Below are 21,411 nucleotides of genomic sequence, written 5' to 3' on the forward strand. Positions count from 1 at the left end.
TGTGGATCCGTTTTGAGTGCCAGTCGGCCCTGATCTTTCTAAATAATCTACCCAGACTTGCCAATAGTTGTGGACTTGAGAAAGGGCAATTAATAGCCCGAAACATGTCGTGTACAGCAGCTTTAAAATAAACATCAACCACTAGCAGTTAATCTGCGTCTGTAGTGCTCTCCTCTTTCACAAATAATCACATATGCAACAGATGGTCGGTACATCTACTCCTAGAGGATAGAAGCATTCATTTACTGCCTGGAATTGGCTGAGCGCAGATTCATCTACTCTATACAGTTGTGGAATAATATATTGATCATTTCAAAGCATCCTTTCATCATAACCATAGCAATTTACATATTCAGAATGCTGGGGTTTGCCGGATAAAGCGTTGTTTGGATCTTCATACCTAAAGTCTGGAGTCTTATCATAATTCAGATCTTTTTTGATAATGGGTTTCTGGATAATGGATCCCTTACCTGTCTTGCGTAAATGCAACTGCCCATTTAGCCAAAGTCATAAACAGGAAACCACTTTTCTTGATTTAAATTAGTAGAAAAAGGGTCGCTGTAAGAGGAACTGTAGGTCAAAACCACAGCACTGAGAAAAGAGAAACCCAAGAAATTTACACAATGGTGGTAAGACACAGACAATTCAGAATGGAAGCCTAGAAATTGTTAAACTTTTTAGCATTTATACTATCAAGGCTATGCACAAACACAGGTTTCCATTCCCCAGCCATAAAAATCACTTGGTTGAATTGAACTGGTATAATCTGTATTTACAGTAGTTGCTGTAGGTTAGAGGATGAGTAGCATTTTGGTCATGTTGCTTTAGCTCTTTACAAATACATAAAGGCTTTGAGGGATAACTGATACTAGGCCTAGTTAAATTCACTCCTGGATACCAAGGCATATCAGGGGCGTTGGTTATAGCTACTCCATCTTGATTGAAGTGATTTTCTTTCTTCGGATTGGGATCCCAGCCTGCCGGCCTCTTTAACTTTAACTCCAACCTCACACTAGATGACAAATGGTGATTTAGGGTTCATTGGCCAAGAGCTGAATTATACCACAACGTAGCTAAATCATATTTAATTGCAAATGTTAGGGGGTTATTTATTAAAGTCCAAATGTCAAAAACTCAAAAAATTCTAGTTTTTTGATGATGAAATCTGAATTTTTAATGAAAAATAAAACTCGTATTTTTCGGGATTTATTATACCCAGAGAATGGAAAAAGTCTGAATCTGCCGAAGTTGTATATTATCAGTCAATGGGAGAAGTCCCGAAGATATCCTGTTCTGCAATGGGTTTCATGCAATAATCCAAAGATTTCTTGGTTTTCTTGGCAGAAAATCCAAAAAATTCCTAGGATTCAAATTTTTCACGATTTTTTTGAGTTTTTTTTTTCCTGCACAGGAAAATGTATTGATAAATAAGGTGAAATAACCCGTGCAGATTTGGTCAGAGTTGATTTCAGAAAATAATGAGATATTTTCAGATTTTGATAAATAACCCCCTTAATGTGTAACCCAGCTGAAGGAAACAGTATTATTTTGTTACCAGTACTGTCTCTGGCTTTTTAAAGGGCATGTAAAGTCTAAAATAGAATAAGGCTAGAAATGCTGTATTTTGTATACTAAATATAAACATGAACTTACTGGACCACAAGCCTAATCAAACAAATAATTTATGCTTTCAAAGTTGGCTACAGGGGGTCACCATCTTGTAACTTTGTTATACATCTTTGCAAGACTAAGACTGTGCACATGCTCAGTGTGGTCTGGGCTGCTTAGGGATCATCATAAACAAAGCTGCTTGAGTTCTGCATGGCTGGGAAGTAAGGCGAGGGCTCCCCCTGCTGTTCATAAGTATGATTGTTTCCCTGCTCAGAAGTTAGGGACCATCTGACAATTCCTATCCACAGCAGTAAATGAAGGAAGAATTTCACTGCATACAGTCAGGTTTCTTATAAAAACGGTACACATTTTTTAATTGAAGTATATTGGAAATTTTTGGTTTCTTTTTCATTGAAGAAAGTAAAAATGGGATTTTATTTTTTTGCCTTTACATGCCCTTTAAGTTCACTTGAATGAAAAATGTCTGGCAGTGCCTCTTCTGATACGTTTCAGCCCAAAGTTGGTCTACTAAGTGTCGTGGAGCTGAAAAACAAAGTGTGAGAAATCACACACGCCATAACTCTGTGTGGTTTTTACAAGTGAGAATTGTGGATATGTAAGTTAACATTAGCAACATTATTCACTACTTACTGAGAACCTCAAGTCAAATTTGTTTCCATTCCTTTGGCTTTAACAAAAGACATCATTCTATTAAAAGAAAAATAATCCTCAATAAGATAAAATATGTATTTAATACTCTGATCTCATTGTCTGCCTGCATACACAAAGCAAAACTGTTGTTGAGATTTAGTCCTTAACAACCAATTAGATGTTTGCATTTATACAGCAAAAGCATAATGCTAATTGTTTGTTAGTTGCTATGGGTTACTAGAACTGGAGCAACAGGCAGCACTTCTGCCACCATACACTAGTATTTTTTAACCTTCTTCTCATGGGTGTCAAATTTAGCAGGGAATCATATTGATGACTTTTTTTTTCTATTGTAGACAGAAATTCCATTTTATTAAAAGTCAAACATGAAGACCTACCCTGCAGGTATTTTTGGGTGCTAACTCACACCGACCTGCACAGGTCCATATTTACTACCGTTCATCGCCCCTGTCCCCTCCCCTTTATTTGTTCAAATTTTCATCATCAGGAATGGAGAAATGGTGATTGAGGCATTTGAAAATTTTAAAAAATCCTGCTGCCCTAGGTCTTTCCACAAATCCTGGCTTGGACCTGCACCTGCACAAATCCTGGCCTGGACCTGCACAGCCTAGGCATCTTTCTTAAGTGAGTGCTGAGTGCCAACCAGGGCCGCCATTAGAAATCACGGGGCCCCGTACAACAAAATTTTTGGGGCCCCCTGGGCCTGGCCCACCCCAAGCCACACCCCAGATCCTGCCCACTCCATACCACAGTTAAAACACCACACAGACATCAGCGCTAAAAAAGGTAACACACACAAGTTATAAAAACTATTGATGGTCAGGGCCCTGCATCGGGCAACTTGCTATTCCATTCCCCAGTTGATTGCAGGGTTTCTCCCTATCTCCCAGATCTTTCCGGTTTATCTCAATCCCCACTGTGCACCCCAAGACTACAAGCAGCCGCCATGCCACACACCTCCTCGCTCTGCGCCGAGCCGCACACTGTTTCCTAATTGGTCCATGGCCATGCCAATCCAAGGTAAAACCCCTTCACGTAGCCTGAAAGCCGTTCAGTCATTGCGCAGTTTGGGAGAGAGAATTCAGCGCTGATTGGACAGAATTTACGTCAATCAGTAAGGGACAGAAGAGGCAGCGGCTTCGGTCGGTCAAGGGGGCCCGGCTATTTCAAAAAGTGCAGCACAGCCGGGCCCCCCTACAGGCCCGGGCCCGGTACAGGAGTACCCCCTGTGCCCCCCTGATGGCGGCCCTGGTGCCAACATTTCAGCTTTTGGCACATACACAGTTGGAGTCAGAAAGCTCCATATTTGCTTGAAAAGAAAGAAGAGGATCAGGAAGATTCTGAAGCTATCAAACATGGTGTCACTGACCTCCGCTGTGCAAGTCCAGGCCCGGATTTGTGGAAAGGCCACCAAGGCCTGGGCCTAGAGCGGCAGGATTCCAGTACAATACCATGGGGGGAGTAAGCAGGGAGGGAGGCCAGTGGAGGGGGTGAACGGGGACCACCAGCTGCAGGGGGGTTAGTTCTCCTTTAAAGGAGGATTTAGTGCATGACCTGCTGGGTAAATTAACATATAAGTAACAAAAGCACTATGAATCCCGATTGTTTTAAATTTCTGGACCTACTGAACACCTTACATCATGATGGTAGTGTGCCCCCTTTTCAAAATGTTGATTCAGCTTCTTGTGGGGGAAGGGTTATGTTTTATTATATTGAACCAATACATTTATTGTACAACAAAATACAGTACATGAAATAAGTGTAACCCTTATTTGGTTTCTCCAACACAGTCCTTTTTATTATCAAAGTCCCAATCTTCTGGAAGGGGTTAATAACCACCCAATTCAGTTCAAATAGAATGTCCCTTCCCCAGAGTTCTTATACCCCAGGTAGCGCTACCTTTCCCAAAAGTTCCTCTCCCTTTGGAACTTAGCAGCCGCTCCCACATAGCAGGTAAATGCACAACACCTGTCTTCAAGTTAAGGCCCCACCCTTGTATCCTTGCCAGTATCCTCCCTTGGGTGGCTCACTCACTGGGGTGCTCTCAGAGGCAGTAACACTGGAGATTACAGGCAGCTCTGCAGCAGACTTCTGAGTCTCTAGCAGCTTGGCACATTTGGCTCCAAAGTCAAGCACACCCTTTCTCCGAAGGATGCACTGGGGTGCCCAGCCAATCAGATGGCTCTCCAACCTGTAACTGGGCTGGATGATGTCACAGACAGTATAACAGGGGAATGATTTCTCTGGTCCCCTACATAAGGTAATGATTGGTACAAGAAAATTTCATGGTGGATCAACATATGGGGCATTTTATAATGCGTACTTAACCAAACAAATACACTGGCACACGTGGCAATTCAGGTGCCGGGTTACCCCGTGCTCTTTATTGTGCGGACGTGCAACGTTTCGGGGTGACAACCCCTTTATCAAGCATAAAGGGGTTGATAAAGGGGTTGTCACCCCGAAACGTTGCACGTCCGCACAATAAAGAGCACGGGGTAACCCGGCACCTGAATTGCCACGTGTGCCAGTGTATTTGTTTGGTTAAGTACGTATTCCTGAGGGTTGCCGTGCCCTCTACACTGTGCACCGGGCTTAAACTATTAAACTGTGAGGAGAGGAGTGTGCGCTGCTTCATCCGAGTTCCTGCATTTTATAATGCATCATTATCCAACGTTTCGCTGCCTGTTGGGACCTTTTTCAAGGATGATCCTTGAAAAAGGTCCCAACAGGTACCGAAACGTTGGATAATAATGCAACAATAAAAGATTATTTGTTTTACATAAAAGGGAGTGCTGGTCTGGAAACTATTGGTGTATACAAGATTTACCGTGCACCCCTGCTCCTATTAAGATTGACCTTGGAGTGCGGATACTCGTCTGGAAGTTATATATATATATATATATACCTCCAAAAGAATCTGCACTCTCAGGACTTATAGATGAATAAAATTGGTGTTTATTTACAGAACTTCAGTCTGACATTTCAGCCCTATCACTTTGAGAAAGGCCTTGGATAGGGACGAAATGTCAGACTGAAGTTCTGTGCGGATTCTTTTGGAGGTATTGTGGAAATTTTGTCGTTTCTGCACCCAGGCCAGGAGAGAGAGAGAGAGAGAGAGAGAGAGAGAGAGAGAGCTTTTGATAGGATTAGGAAATGATGCACTGAAAGTACTTTTGATTTTAGGTTATTTTTCTTTAAGATACACACACACACACATATATATTGTGCTTAGTGTTCTGCACATTCACACATCTATAGTGGTGACCGAGGCAGGAAGCAGCATAAAGCGGTGATAAGTGCTTTTCTCCTAGCAGACAGAAGGTGAAAGACATATCTAATGTGAGATTGGGTAACCAAGAGAAACCAAGCCTTGCCCACAATAGCTGTATGATAGTCAATCAGTATGTTCCTTTTTTGCAAATGTGGAAGAAAATCTCTTGATATCAAAACTGTATACCGGGCAATAATGATTTGCTATACAACATAAAATAATTTTTTTAATGAAAAAACTTTATTGCTTAAAAAGAATGTCAGAAAAAAATAAATATCTTTAGATATTTAGACTACAGCTGTGGGAAAACCCTATAAAATTATTAGCATTCATCATCTTATAGGACTTTGGTAGAAAAGAAGATCTTTGGTCTGTGTAAAAGGAAGCTATCACATTAACTGCCGGCGGGCCCTAACATGTGCAGACCCTGGTGCAGTCGCACCCCCTACACCCCTGTTAGTTCCCTCCACTGGCTTATGCCCCAAACATTACACTAGTACAGAGCCAACTGGATACTAATGGCGTTCTAATGGTGTTTCTGTATGTATTGCTAATGACTATTTTAAGCACATATCTGTAAAGTATACTCCAGTGAGAATCCTGATATTATTCTAAAAAATTGCTAATGGAAAAAATATCTGCATTGGAAAAAATGTTCTGCATAAAAAATTCTTGTGCAACAGTATGACATCATGTGCCAATGGAAATAAGACTGCATGTTTAAGCTTAAAATTGGTCTGTAGAGATATATATATATATATATTATATATATATATATATATATATATATATATATATATATATATATATATATATATATATATATATATATATATATATATACAATAGCAGAGTAAATCCAATAGTACTCTGAAACCTCCCTTTAAAAGCAAAAATACACAATTCCTCAGCACACTGTGTCCTTTCACATAATTATGTGATTTTCCTCATTCGTCCACATGCCCATTTTCAGATGTCTCATTCCATTAGTTAAAAGGTCCAGAAGAGATTCAGTCCATTCTTTCCAGTATGTCAGATACCGTCCGTGCAATTCAGACTTTTGAAGTTCATTAAAGGCCTCAGAAGTCACCAAGATAAATTGCCCGGCGGGTGGAATGAAGGCGTTTCAAGATAAACGACAGAGGAGGGTGTATCATCTTCTGCAGATATTCTATTAACATAATATTCTTATTCCTTATGGGAATTTGAGTAATTTGCGCCATCTTGTTTTTTAAAGAAACTGCTAAAACCATTAAAATGGGCTACAATTTTGCTTCATGACTCCACTAACACTGATCTGACTACCATCTTCATGCTCAGGAATAATTATCTTGCATCAAAAGTTAAATTCCAAGAATTTACAGTGGGAAAGTCTCTTGCCGAATAATTACGTAGCCAGGCTGTAAACAGGCTCTTCTGGAGTCTCAGGAATTTTCATTGCAAAATAGTCACAAGATTCATAAAGTGTTGAAATGGCCTGTTAATACAAAAGATTATAGCTGTAAATAATTGGCATTTTATTTGGATATGTATCAGTTGCAGAAGTATTTCTAAGAATGCTATTCCATTATTTTAATGCATACAGGTATGGGACCTGTTATTCAGAATGCTCGGGACCTGGGGTTTTCCGGATAAAGGATCTTATCGTAATTTTGGGTCTTCATACCTTAAAGGGCATGTACAGTCTAAAATAGAATAAGGCTAGAAATGCTGTATTTTCTATACTAAATATAAACATGAACTTACTGCACCACAAGCCTAATCAAACAAATAATTTATGCTTTCAAAGTTGGCTACAGGGGGTCACCATCTTGTAATTTTGTTATACATCTTTGCAAGACTAAGACTGTGCACATGCTCAGTGTGGTCTGGGCTGCTTAGGGATCATCATAAACAAAGCTGCTTGAGTTCTGCATGGCTGGGAAGTAAGGCGGGGGCTCCCCCTGCTGTTGATAAGTATGATTGTTTCCCTGCTCAGCAGTTAGGGACCGTCTGACAATTCCTATCCACAGCAGTAACTGAAGGGAGAATTTCACTGCATACAGTCAGGTTTCTTATAAAAACGGTACACATTTTTTAATTAAAGTATATAGGAGATAGGTTTATTTTTCATTAAAGAAAAATCAATCAATTTGAAGTAGTTTGGTGGACTTTTGAAAAAAAAAAATTTTTTTATTTTTTAAAAAATAAATATTTTTTTTTAAAAAAAAAATTTTGATGAAAAAACTTGAATCAAATTCGATTAGAATTCAATTCGAGTTTGCAGGTCAATCCTATTCACCTGAATTTAAAAAATTAGATTTTTTTTTTTGATCAGTCAGTTTTTGGGAGGTGATGGGAGTTTTTAGAAACTGCCATAAACTCGTAATTTGACCATTGGGGCACATTTATCAAAGGTCGAAGGTCGAAGTTAAAAAAACTTCGAACTTCAAATTCAAAAGACCAATCGAATGGAGGTCGAAGTTTTTTTGGGGTCGAAGTGGGCCGAATTTGCCCTACTTTGAATCGTACGATCGTACTTCAAATCGTACTTCGATTTGAAGTTTTTTTAACTTCGACCTTCGATCTCCCAAACTCCCCCAATTATCTCCATACAGGTTGTAGGAGGTCCCCCATAGGCTAACACAGCACTTTGGCAGCTTTTAGGTGGCGAATGGTCGAAGTCTAAGTTTTAAAGAAACAGTACTTCAAAAAAAAATTAGACCTTCGAATTTCAGCGTTTTTTCAAATTCGAATCGAAGTATGACTATTCCCTAGTCGAAGTACACAAAAAATAGCTAGAAATTCTACGTTTTTCACATCGAAATGTCAACTCGACCTTTGATAAATCTGCCCCTTGATAAATATTCTCCTAAGTCTACTATAAAATCATGTAAAAATGAAATAAACCCAATAGGCTTGGTTTGCTCAAAATATGGATTCATTATATCCTAGTTTGGATCAAATACAAGCTACTGTTTTATTATTACAGAGAAGAAATCATTTTTAAAAATTTAAATTGATATGATAGTTGAGAGTCTTGCTTGTCGTTGTTAAAATTATCTTTTATTAATTAAACATTTTGTTCTAACCCTCTTCTATTTGTCTTTCAATCTGTCATTTATACTACTGAATGTTGTGAGCAGTGTCAGCTGAACTTACCACAGTAGCAAAATAAAACAATAAATCTGCCTAATTGCTATTCACCTACTTTTATTTTACGTAAAATAAACCAACCCATGCAAAAGTTCATTAGATATCAGGTACACAGTGTATAAACGACTCGCCAATTGTAAAAATGACTCACTACTTGTATAAACTACTCACTACTGGTGTAGGAAAACTGTGTCTTAACTCTTTCCTTTTACTATAACCTTGACCCCTCCCCGCACACATTTTCCATTAAAATTACAACACATAATATCTTAAAATTATGATTTCATAAAAGACATATAGCCCAAATGCAGGCTGAGAAATGATTTTATCCGTTTGAGGACTATATCTAGTTGAGGTCTCTAGTTGGACCTGCCCAAAGTAGCTCTTAAAGGACAAGGAAAGTTAAACTAAAGAAATAGGCTAGAAATGTTGTTCGTTATGTTTTGGACTTCTGTACCAGCCCAAGGCAACCACAGCCCTTTAGCAGTAAAGATCTGTGTCTCCAAAGATACCCCAGTAGCTCCCCATCTTCTTTTCTGCTGATTCACTGCACATGCTCTGTGCTGCTGTCACTTACTGAGCTTAGGGACCCACTCACAATATACAGTACACATAGAATAGAAATGTCACAATATAAGGCTGATTAGTAATTAATACAGATAATTACTACATGGCAGCACAGAAACCAGTGCAATAAGCATCAGAATTTAATAATCAGCAAACCTGTAGCATCAGCTTATATTACAGGGGAAGCTCATTGTCTGCTGGATAATTAGTGACGAGCCCTAAGCTTAGATTCTCAACAGCCAATCAGAGCCCACTGAGCATGTGAGTGTCACAGACACTTTCCAAGATGGTGACCCCCTGTGACAAGTTTGAAGTCCTGGATCATTGCTGCTATTGACAAGCTGAAACTTTAGGCTGGTGCGATAAGTTCAGTATATAAAACATGCCATTTTTAGTCATATCTATTTTTAGGGTTTAGTTCTCCTTTAAAGACTGAGAAGGAATGTTCCCCCAATTCAGGTATGTCAAGCCAGGGGCCCTCAATCTGTTGCTGAACCATCATTTCTACATGAAGACGGGTGCTATAGTTTATCAAAAGATAGAAACCTGTAGGTTGGGTATTTTAGATTATCACAATGAGAGGGCTGCAATTACCCATGTCACAGAATTTGATGAAGAACTGTCCTCCCCGTCATTCACATTTTCATTCATTTCATTCAGTTCCACAGCTTCTGGTGCTCTTTGATTTAAAAGATGTATTTCTTTGAAGGCAAACATAGAGATAAATTGTGAGATACTTAGGGGTAGATTTACTGTATCAAGGGTTGAAAGTTGAAAATACTTCGAAATCCTACCATCGAATTTAAATACTTCAAATGTGAATATCGAATTCAACGTTTTTTCAGCAAATTTGGCAATCCTGCGATCGAATAAAAATCCTTAAATGATTCGAAGTCATTTAAGGATTTTAGTGATCGATCAAAGGATTTTTATTCGATGTGTAAACACTTGGAAAAAGTTTGTAGAAGGTCCCCATAGGCTAACATAGCAATTCGGCAGGTTTAATTTGGCGAACTATTGAAGTCGAAGTTTTTTCAAAGAGACAGTACTTCGATGATCGAATATTCAAACTATTTTACTTTGAATCGAATTCGAAGTCGTATCCTATTCGATGGTTGAAGTATCCAAAAAATTACTTCAAATTTCAAATTTTTTTACTTCGAAATTCCCTCGAATTCACTTCGACCCTTGATAAATCTGCCCCTTACAGTAGAATATATAATTGATCTATATTACAAAATAAGCAATATAATATAAAGAGTCTTTTTGTATTTAGACTGTAGTTTTTGATCTTGAGAAAGACTCACATTGTTTTGTCCTGTGCTCTTATAATATAAGAACATTGGAGATTTGGGCCCTTCTGCCATATTCTCTGTGTACCCTGTGTTGTTGGCCTTTAAGGAGGGAACAAAACATTCTAAAACTATCAACCCTAAAATGCCACCCTACCATTGAATTAGTTTAGATGAAGACTACATAATCACTTTGATGCAGCTCTTTATCATCAGGTTTCCAAAAGACCTCTGTGTAATCCAGTAGTTCCTCAGGGGCCAAACAATAGGATAGTCCATATTTCTAATGTTCTAGTCTCACAGCAATGTTTTCTTGGGTGGGGGGTGTTAGCCAAAAGCCAAAAGTAGAAGTGCGTGCAGCGTATTTGTGATATGCAAAGAAAACTGTTTGGTGTGGGATACACATGGTAGATAGAGGTGTGACTTTTGACACGTTTATCCGCAATACTATTTCCATTTGAGAGTGTGAAACCCCTACGGTGCAACAGTGTAACTTCCCGTTCGCACCAAGAAGAGCTTTGCAAAGGCCACAGAGTGAGAAAGTAAGAAATTAAAACCACTCTACACAGTAAAGTACATTTGTTTGGCCTGATTTAGTCATGCAGGTGGTGGGATAAATAGGGCTGTTATTGACCCCTGGGACAAAGATTGGATGACAATAGGGACTTCTAACCAGTCTGGAAAGCTCAGTCTTTCTACTCTTCAAACATGTCTGGCCAGATATCAACCAGGTTATAATTCTAAGGCCCCATACACTTGCCAAGGTGATAACTCAATCTGGACTGGCTGGCTGGTATGTGGCCATCTTAAATTGACATCCCCATTGGTACAAAGTAAAGAATTAGACTGATAATATTTGCAGGAACCACAAAATGTAATTTGTATACAACTTGGATCCAGCCACTTTCAAGGTAAGCCTTTCACAGAAATCATTGCTTGGTTTAGTAAATGTATTGTCCACCAAGCTCTCTGCACTATAGGCCAGTGATCAAGAATTTTTATTTAATGGGTCACCTTGCCCTTTCTGAATCCCCTAAAACCTGTACAAGGATACAAGAAATGAAGAGACCCCTGTGTGAGTGCAAAAACTACAGGTGTTAGTTCAGTTTGGGACCTGTTATCCAGAATGCTCAGGACCTGGGGTTTTCCAGATAACGGATCTTTCTATCATTTGGGTCTTCATATTTTAAGTCTACTCGAAAATCATGTAAACATGAAATAAACCCAATAGGCTGGATTTGCTTCCATTTATATCTAAGTTTCAATCATGCACAAAGATTATTATTATATTATTAATTATCACAGAGAAAAAGGAATCATTTTTCAAAATTTAGATTATTGTTATTTATAGATAATTTAGATGAATATTATTTATTAATATTTTGCTTATGTCTACCAGAAAGACGCCTTTTGCTGTGAAGGTACAGGACAGACTTTACTATGGCCGATCTCCTACTTGGACCCCCTGCAGCTGCTGTCTCTGCTCCCCGTATTGTTACATGCATCCCAATACTTGGACCACTTTAACAACAGCCAGCATTAAAAACAGACTGGTCCTTTGGAGCTACATATAACAAAAGTATTTGGTTCCTCCTGGGCCTCCAGAATTACATTTCAGGCCACCAGAAATCAAGGCAGATTTTATCTGATGTACCATCATGACAACAGGACCAAGAAAATATGATTAGCAAATGGTATTTTTCTGAGGGATCTCTATCCAGAGGACCTACAGCTGTTGCTGAACCACAACTCCCGACATCGTGTGATAACAGGAGCCTTGTATCTGTGGTGCAATGCAGCTGTGCGTTTCTGATTTACATAATTTCTTAAGAAATGACTTGTCTATATTAATCCCAGTCAGTAATGCCATAGGCCATATGTACCCTCTATAGTATCCTGATTGGCTGCGCTGAGCCATACCAAACACAGTAACAAGTAACCTGATGACACTGAGAATAAAATTCTTACTTTCTTGCTTTCTTCTTTTGTACAGGAAATATCCCAACAATATCACAGCAGGAATGATGATAAACATGGCCAAATAAGCTAACCCTGCTCAAGGTAAACAAAAATAATAATTAGACACAAACAAAACTCACAAAAATGATCATGCATTCTGATTTAATATTCAGTTATATAGTTTTATATTTAGTTAACTAGTATTTGTTTTCAAAACTTTGGGACGCAGATAAAAAAAACGTTGAATTCTCCAGTAAGTATTTGGGTTCCATCAGGGCAATTGCCGAGTTTATTTCACTGGCAGAGGGATGTGCTGATAAAGTTCTGGATAATTTGGTAGCACTTTACTATGAAAGGATAATAATGGCTTGCAGTTCCTGCTTAGTCAAGGCTTAATATACAAAATGGAACATATACTGGAATACAATAAAAATTGCTGCCCTGGGCAAACCCCCCTCTTGCTTATTTATATTGGTTTTTACTAATTTCTGTCCAAACCACTAGAAGTCCTAAAGTTGTAGCTGGATGTGGTATCCCCCTAGTAATATAAAAGATAATGGGTTAATCATACGGGTTAGCCTGTGGCAAGGGAGGCCTTAGTGAAGAGACAACCCAGGCAATATAGAGACACTTCAGTGAAGTTGGAGAGACCCAGATGAATGAGGACTAGCTGGTGGTCCTTGATCCTGCTTGTAGTCCAGCAGAAAACCTGGTACCCCACAGCAAGGTTACTAAAAGTTAAAATTAAAAAACAATGTCAAACTTTGCCCGAAGTTGCCTCACGAGTGGAGAGGAGATTCATCACTGGAGACTAGTGACGGGCAAATCTGACCCAGCCTGCGGATGCCCTAACAAGTTTGATGCCATCTGGGGACCATGGGCGAGTGTGAGCAGTGTTCCAGAAACTGGACATGTCTAGCTGTTGAAATAGCAGTATCTATGTAATGTCTGTAGTCTTAATAGCCTCCCCTCAGCTCACCCCTTTCTATTTTTCTTTACACTCTCCTTTTTTTCCCCCCGCCCACTTGAGGGGACTGTATCATTCTTGAGGACTTCACCACCTCCTCTAACTTTGTTATTTGTACCTAATATTCTGTCTACTCGTTCCACCACATGCCGAACCCTAGCACCATGCAAGCAGCAGACTGTTCGGCATGAAGGGTCATTGATACCCTATCCACCTTTCTAATAATTGAATCCCCTATAACTAAAACCTGCCTTTCCTTCTTTGCACTTCCCCCATCGGCTGTAGAGATGCTGCCTCCCGGGGTGCTCTGAGAGTCAGTCTGCTCCATACATGCCAGTTCAGAGCTTTCCTCCCCAGCATCTTCACATGCAACACTTGCTTAGCAGCTCCCACACTCACTGTGCAGTCACAGACTTATTGAGGTATCACAACATTAATGGTACAATTACACTCAAGATGACCTATGCACTTCCCTCAAAGACCCTGTTATAATGGTGTGGCAGTTACTGGAATATGGGTGGGTTTGGAGTCAGAAATAAATATTTTTTGGCCACAAAGAGCACAGTCTAAGGCTCCACAACCACTGGCAACCAACATTGGCCCAGACTGGCAATCTGTACATTCTGGCAAATGCCAGAGGGGATGCTGTAAGATGCCATAGACAATCACTATTTATTGGTCTTCTATTGGGGGCTCATTTTGCCCCTGTGTGTTTACATGCCAGGGCCTATTCTGTATCTTGGTCCAAAACCATGACCATGGAAGGATATGGAGTATGGTTGTAGGGGGCTTTGTGGCTGGGGCCAGAGACAGCAGCCCTGGTGGGCCCCGGGCCCCCCAGTCTGACCCTGAGAGGGACTCATGATCAAAGAGATGTTTGGCTCTACCATAATGCAGAGTACAAAAAAATATCTGCGTAAATAATCTAGTTGTCCTTATTTTCTAATCTGGATGCAAAAATATGTAATATTTATTAAATTTTGACTTATCACCAAGACCAGTATAAATATATCAACATATTGCATGCAAGTATTTGTATCTGTGTGGTTCTTTGCCAGTGAATATTTTATGAGATGACTTTCTTACCAGGAGAGGACGAGGAGTCAATGACATATAATGTTGTGCCTTTTCCTTTTCCAGATCGATGTTCTGGTTTATCAATGATGACCTCACAAATATAATTTCCTGCATCGCTCTCATCGACAGAGAAAAGCCAGAGCTGGGCTTTATCCTTGGTTAACTGATAGTCACTCTGATCCCGAGATCTTATTCTGACCTCCGTTTTATTGTTTATCCACATAACCGATGCTAAAACTGTCCCATTATGAGCTGCACTCGCTGATTCATAATATACTTTCCACCAGACTCTGATCCTCTCATCCTGATCCTCAGCTTCCCAGGAGCAAGTTATACAGACATTGTCTCCCTTTGTAACCGATAAATTCTTAGGAGTCTGAATGATGCTCAGTGCGGCATCTGTAAAAACTATTGGGGAAATATTCAGTTATTTAAAATATGTATGTATGTACAAAATATCAGGTAAAGTTATCATTCAGAAAACTTGTTAAAAAGGGAAGCCGGGGAGTAAGGGAATGGACCCAGGTCCACAGCTTGCACATCAACAGCACATCTGCTGCATGTGTAGTATTTGGGAATGTAATTATTAGAGAGGTGGGTAGGGTAATTAGTCATGCCATACAAGAGTACAGTATGTCCAAAGAAGGGCAAATAATCTGGTAAAAGGTATGGAAAATCTCAGTATATATAAAGAGCAGTGCACTCACCAGGTCTGGATTGAGAATTAAAATAGGCCCTGGCATTTTAGATACACAGAGGCCCAATCAGCCCACACCAGGCCACTAAATACTGACCTTCTATGGCATCTTATAGCAGCCCCTCTGGCATTTGCCAGAACCACAGATTGCCAGTCCGGGCCTGCACTCACCCCTAAAAGGCAAAAAAGCCCAGGTGTTGCAAAAAGTAGTATCAGCATAAAGAACACAGAGCACTCATGGGACTTAATTTATGTGCAAACTTGCACCATTAAAGCTTTGCACATAACTGAAGTCCCATGAGTGCTCTATGTTCTTTTAACATGTAATGTTATATCTGCAGTAATAGCGACACTCACGGGACTCTTCTGAAGCTTAACAAATGTGATACTTTATTGGAGACTAGAGTATATATATATATATATATATATATATATATATATATATATATATATATATATATATATATATATATATATATATATATATATCCAGAAAACTTCAAAAGAGGCTGGCACAAGCCTGGACCCACAAAGTAGTAAAGCTGGAGTCAGATTGTAAAAGGGTTAAAAAGGCTTACATTTTATTTTCCATAATTAAGAACCAAGGTCAGATGCATTTCGTGTCTACCAAGGACACTTTGTCTTAGACTAAGTGTCTGTTTCCCTTCACCCTCTCTTTATGCAAGAGTTGGGTATCAGATATTCATTGACAGTTAGATCCAATATATTTTATACTGAGTGTGACGATCAGCACCCTAAATCCAGAACCGGTGCTAGGCTCTCTGGTCTCTGCTCTTGTTTCTGCCTTTAACAGCCGCCTTTCACCTCAGGAGGAGCCCTCAGCTAATTGGATGCCGCCAGGTCTTAATAAGAGAGCAGCCAAGCTAAGGGTTCTGGACGAGCGAAGAGGGATGGTTGTTGGCAAGGTTTTGCACGGAAGGTACAGTTCAAGGAGTAGACAAACGTAGTCAGGCAGGCCGGGGTCAGTGCAGGCAGAGTTCAATCGGCCCGGGGTCGGTACAGGTGGAGTTCAAAAGAGTAGTCGGGCAGGCAAGGGTCAAAAACCAGGAGAGATCAGAATTGTCAGACAGGCTTAGGTCAGGATCAGCGGAGTTCAGAATGGTCAGGCAGGCAAGGATCAGGATTATAGAATTTTAGGATAGTCAGACAGGCAGGCAGGATCAAAACCAGAATTAAACAGATAATAAGCACACCCAGATACTAACACAAGTTAGACCTAACAACGGGCAATGAGTTTTAACTCAAAGCCCCTTTAAATACCTTTAAATTTCGCCCACTAGACCACCAGGGTGAGACTCCTTTTGCCTAGAAGATGTATTAGAGCTCACTAAAATCACCAGACATCATGTCTCTCTACATGCAGGATCTGTGCAAAAGGCAGTTATTTTGTTAGATTTTATGAGTGAGCTCTTATTCATTTGCTAGGAAAGGAAGCCCCCCTATAAGATATATTGGATCTAACTGTCAATGACTGAATCTGACACCCAACTGCTGCATGAAGACAGAATGAAGAGAAACAGATGCTGAGAGAGGAATAGTGAACATAAATTTGATTATTTCAGAAACAATGCAAAATGTTTAATTGATTGTACAAAGTTTCAGTATGATAAAGCTTATATCAAATTTTCTTTTTTGCGATAGCTCCCGTTTAAAGGAGAAGGAAAGGTTAAAACTAAGTAAGCCTTATCAGAAAGGTCCATCTAAATATATAAGTAAACTCCCAAAGTAATGTTGCTCTGAGTCCCCTGTCAAAAGAAACACTGCATTTCTTTCCTTCTATTGTGTACTCATGGGCTTCTGTATCAGACTTCCTGCCTTCATCTTAAACCTCATTGCCCTGGGCAAGAGCATGCTCAGTTTGCTCCTCTCCCCCCACCCCTCCCTTCTCTACTGTAATCTGGGAGAGACTCAGGCAGGAAGTGATGTCACACCACATTAATAGTGCAGCTCCTATTCTAAACAAACAGAGAGTTTCTAGAGCTTTTTACTCAGTTATGGTAAAACATTCTACAGAATAAATATAGCATTCTATCTTGCACTATTGCAGCTAATCTATTGGCAATAAAATGCCTCCGTAGCTTTCCTTCTCCTTTAAGATCTCATTTGGATGAGCATTGGAGTCCTGCAATATCTGCAGGGTTGACTTATTAAAGGGGAAATAGCCTCAAATATGGCCCAAGGGAACAGTTATAAATTATGTCTTACAAACTGTTTGAACAACATCATTTAAGGGTAAATTCCTTCTGATGTTGGAGGTGTTTTTCTGTAACAGCTGTGACATTGCGGAACTCTCTCCATGAATTAGACATTTTAGAGTTTCAAGAAAAGGTTGGTATCCCTTTTAGGAAGTGAGTAGTTGCAAACGCTCCTGATATTAAGCCATGTTTGAGGTTCATTTTTAAATCGTTTATTTAAGGGAAGAATTTGACAAAGCAAGGCAGGTTTTAGTGAAACGTTATGGACATGTGTCTTTTTTCAACCTCATCTGCTATGTTACTATGTTAGGTAAGAAAAACATAATGGGAGCAGCAAAAACAAATGTTGAATTGTCCATTTATTTGGTCACAGAGCGTGAAGGACAAAATATAATGTTTCAGGTGGATAAGCCTCCCTTAGTCTGATGAAGGGAGTGTGGCTTCTGTTCTCTACTGTTTGAACTGATGCCGTGCCAGGTGTCTATGTTGCTTCTGCACCACCATTACCATTTATAACTCTGTTCAAGTTAAAGGTCAAGATGACCCCTGTTATATCATGCTCAGGTAATAACACTATCATTTAGTCCCAGGTAGTGTTGCCTTTTAATGATGGGTTTACTACATGTCCTTGTAGTTCAGGTATTCCCAAATTGTGTGGCTGGTACAATGGAGCTCAGCCTAGAGGCCCGTTACAGTAGCATTTGGGACAAAGTCTATTTATTCTCCTAGTAGCACTTGAAAACCCAGTCCAGATTCAGTTGATGTGAAATTTCTTGAAGGTTGATTTGCTGCCCAAGATATTCTTGGAACTGTTGAATTATTTTTACACCAATATATTTTCTTATATCTGTAACTCTGTAACCTTATTTTGAGCTAAAGTGGGAAATGACTAAAGGTTGGATCTCCAAGGGTGCAACAACCACTGCTGCACTTCTTTATGTTACTACTTGCAAGTGGTCACTTTAACTGAGTAGGTTCACTGGGTACATTGAAGCCGTGTAACTAGTCATACCCATCTGGGTCTTGCTTGTTAAAGCTTCAGATCACTATGCAGAGATTGCACTTATAACAAAAGTAGGAAATGGCCCTTTGCCATCCGTGCCGGCAGCAGGTGTGTGGAAAGGAAAGTTTTCAGATTAGAGAAACACTGGCATGAGAACTGTCATGTTTAAGGGAAATGATACCCTTAAAGAAGGAAAGCTACGGAGGCAGTTTATTGCTAATGGATTAACCACAATAGTGCAAGCTATAACACTATATTTATTCTGAAGAATGTTTTATCATACCTGAGTAAACAGCTCTCTGTTTGTTTAGGATAGCAGCTGCCATATTAGCTTGGTGTGACATCACTTCCGGCCTTAGTCTCTCCCTGCTCACTCATAGCTGAGCTCAGATTACAACAGAGAGGGGGGGAGAGGAGCAAACTGAGCATGCTCAAGCCCAAGGCCTGGAGGTTTAAGCTGAAAACAGGAAGTCTGATACAGAAGCCCATGAGTACACAATAGAAGCAAAGAAATACTTCGTTACTTTTGACAGAGGACTCAAAGCAGCATTACTTTGAGGGTTTACTGGTATATTTAGGTGGACCTTACTTAGTTTTAACCTTTCCTTCTCCTTTAAAAAATGTACCTTTTTATTTTTTTGCCGTTTTTCTCAGTGACCACATTCTATCCACGAAGAAGCAACACAACCTCACTTAATACCAATGGTGTGATATCAGTTACATATATTTTTTTGTTTTGTAGATTGCCTAAATGCTCAAGACTTGGATAATCCCCATCATGAACTAAATTACAATGTTATTCACTCAAAAGGTTCAAATATACAGTAGTTTGATCCACCAGATATTTGCTTTAAGTTTTTTTTTTTTATTTCTAAACCCCTTTTAGCTGACGCACTTGATTCATAATTTTTGGTTTCGGTTGACCGAATCATCTGGAATATACAGAATCATCTGAAAAAGCTGCAGTTAATACTGAAGGAAAGTTAGACACTAATGTACACAAGGGGAATATGACAGCTGCTGGGTTGCACTCATTTTTTAATGCTTCTGATTTTAATGTTACTATACACTGGAAGAGAATTGCTGCAAAGTTCAAGAACTAAACATTTTTGGCTGATTAAATGTGTGTGAGACTCATCCTGAGGTTTAAGGCCCTAAAAGATTTGGCTATTGGGGCAGTAGCCCAGAGTTAAGTCACAGCCATTTAAAGAAATGTAATTTCCATTGTGGCAGCTTTCTGTTACTAGTGGGATCTCTGACTTACTAGAAATGACTTGGGCAAGAGAAATAGATACAGGGGCAGATTCAGTAATATTTGGCGAAACAATTCTCAGCTTTTTCTCCCCCAAGGAAAATGTATTTCATCTGCATTATGATTTGCACAATCTTTTCCTGTGGGAAAACAATTAACAATTCTTTTCTCAGGAGCACGGCTTTTTCACAAACAAACTTTATGAATTTAAAAAAGATTGACAAAACTGTATTAAAATGTTTTGGTGACTGAAAGCTGGACAACTTGCTAGGCGGCAATGCTTTTTCAATGCGCTTTTTCACAATATTATTTTGAATATTATTTTGAGTTAAATTTCATTGGGAGAAAAAAAAATGCAAATGTTAATAATTCTACCCAATAAGGTAACTGTATCCCTGGAAGCTTTTGGCTGTTCTGGTCCCTGGGTGACAGTGAAAACATGAGCAGTCTGACATTAATAAAAACTGGGTGCCTCATTTGGATAAATAACCAGAAAGCTTAAAACAAAGGGAAAACAAAAATTGGTTGCAAAACAAGACACATTTACCAGCACATAAAAGAAAAAAAAACACTTTCCCAGTAAACTATAATTTTATATATATATATATATATATATATATATATATATATATATATATATATATATATATATATATATATATATAAAATTATAGTTTACTGGAAAGTGTTTTTTTTCCCTTTTATGTGCTGGTAACCAATGCGAGCACTCTCAGGTCTTATTAGTCCAATAAAAGTGTTTTTATTTAACAAACTGAAGCTGACGTTTCGGCTTGTTAAATAAAAACACTTTTATTGAACTAATAAGACCTGAGAGTGCTCGCTTTGGTTCTGGATATTCATGATGCTTATTTGCTGATAGCACCCAGGCAAATAACACAGCGGATTACGAGTTGTGCCGGCTCTTCACGGATTATATATATATAATTGCTTAATTATACATTTTACAAAGGGACTAAGTTTTACCTGCAACTTACTAGCTGCTTTCAAAGTAAAACTCCCAAACTTGGCTGCCCTTTTATTAGACACCAGTGGGATCACCCTTCCCAGCTATAGTCAGGTGATCCCACTGGTGTCTAATAAAAGGGCAGCCAAGTTTGGGAGTTTTACTTTGAAAGCAGCAAGTAAGTTGCAGGTAAAACTTAGTCCCTTTGTAAAATGTATAATGAAGCAATTGAATTCTTAATGAATCAGATGAAAATTAAGCGTAGGACTGGCCAGATATGGGATGACTTTGACGTAGTTGGCCAGCTTAAATATATTGCAATATATGGACAAACAATCCCTGTGTTGTTTAAAGGGTAAGGCATTTTTCAGTAGCAGTATGCACAAAATGTCTCTGTCTTAAATATATTGATAATGGGTTGAGTGCAGAGGACCTCTTGTAGTTGATATATATATATATATACACACTACTATATCTACTATACATATCTATCTATATCTGGTACAGATCTTTGGTGCCCCTTACCTTGCCAGTAGAGAGGGAACAAGAGGATATAGAGGTCGGAGCTTCTGGCCATACTCGCAGGATCTCTAGGTGATCATATCTGTGTTAGAGCTGAGCTGAGAATGCAGGAAACAGACGGCAGTGCAGCGACACCATCACTCCTCATTCTAAGCACTTCCTCTTCTTCCTCCTCCTCCTCGTCATCAAACACAAAACTCTGG

General features: G+C 39.2%; 1 protein-coding gene across 1 annotated transcript; it reads right to left on the reverse strand.

Moving 5' to 3' along the window:
* Nucleotides 1-6,400: 6,400 nt before the first annotated feature.
* LOC121399269 lies at nt 6,401-21,336 on the reverse strand. Its single transcript, XM_041579394.1, has 5 exons — nt 21,212-21,336; nt 14,564-14,962; nt 12,520-12,603; nt 9,854-9,960; nt 6,401-7,034 (listed from the first exon to the last, which is right to left on the reverse strand). The coding sequence occupies exons 1-5, from the start codon at nt 21,261-21,263 to the stop codon at nt 6,945-6,947; spliced, it is 732 nt and encodes a 243-aa protein (XP_041435328.1). The 5' UTR covers nt 21,264-21,336; the 3' UTR covers nt 6,401-6,944.
* Nucleotides 21,337-21,411: the final 75 nt, after the last annotated feature.

This window comes from Xenopus laevis, chromosome 1S, assembly GCF_017654675.1.
Source record: "Xenopus laevis strain J_2021 chromosome 1S, Xenopus_laevis_v10.1, whole genome shotgun sequence".
Lineage (NCBI taxonomy): Eukaryota > Metazoa > Chordata > Amphibia > Anura > Pipidae > Xenopus > Xenopus laevis.

What these genes read in the sequence shown, in the direction of transcription:
- LOC121399269 (XM_041579394.1), bottom strand. Translation starts at nt 21,263, where the DNA reads ATGGCCAGAAGCTCCGACCTCTATATCCTCTTGTTCCCTCTCTACTGG. An exon ending in CAAAAGAAGAAAGCAAGAAA is followed by an intron (nt 9,961 to 12,519) that starts GTAAGAATTTTA and finishes TTGCCTTCAAAG; the next exon opens with AAATACATCTTTTAAATCAA. An exon ending in CATCAAATTCTGTGACATGG is followed by an intron (nt 7,035 to 9,853) that starts GTAATTGCAGCC and finishes TTGTATTAACAG; the next exon opens with GCCATTTCAACACTTTATGA.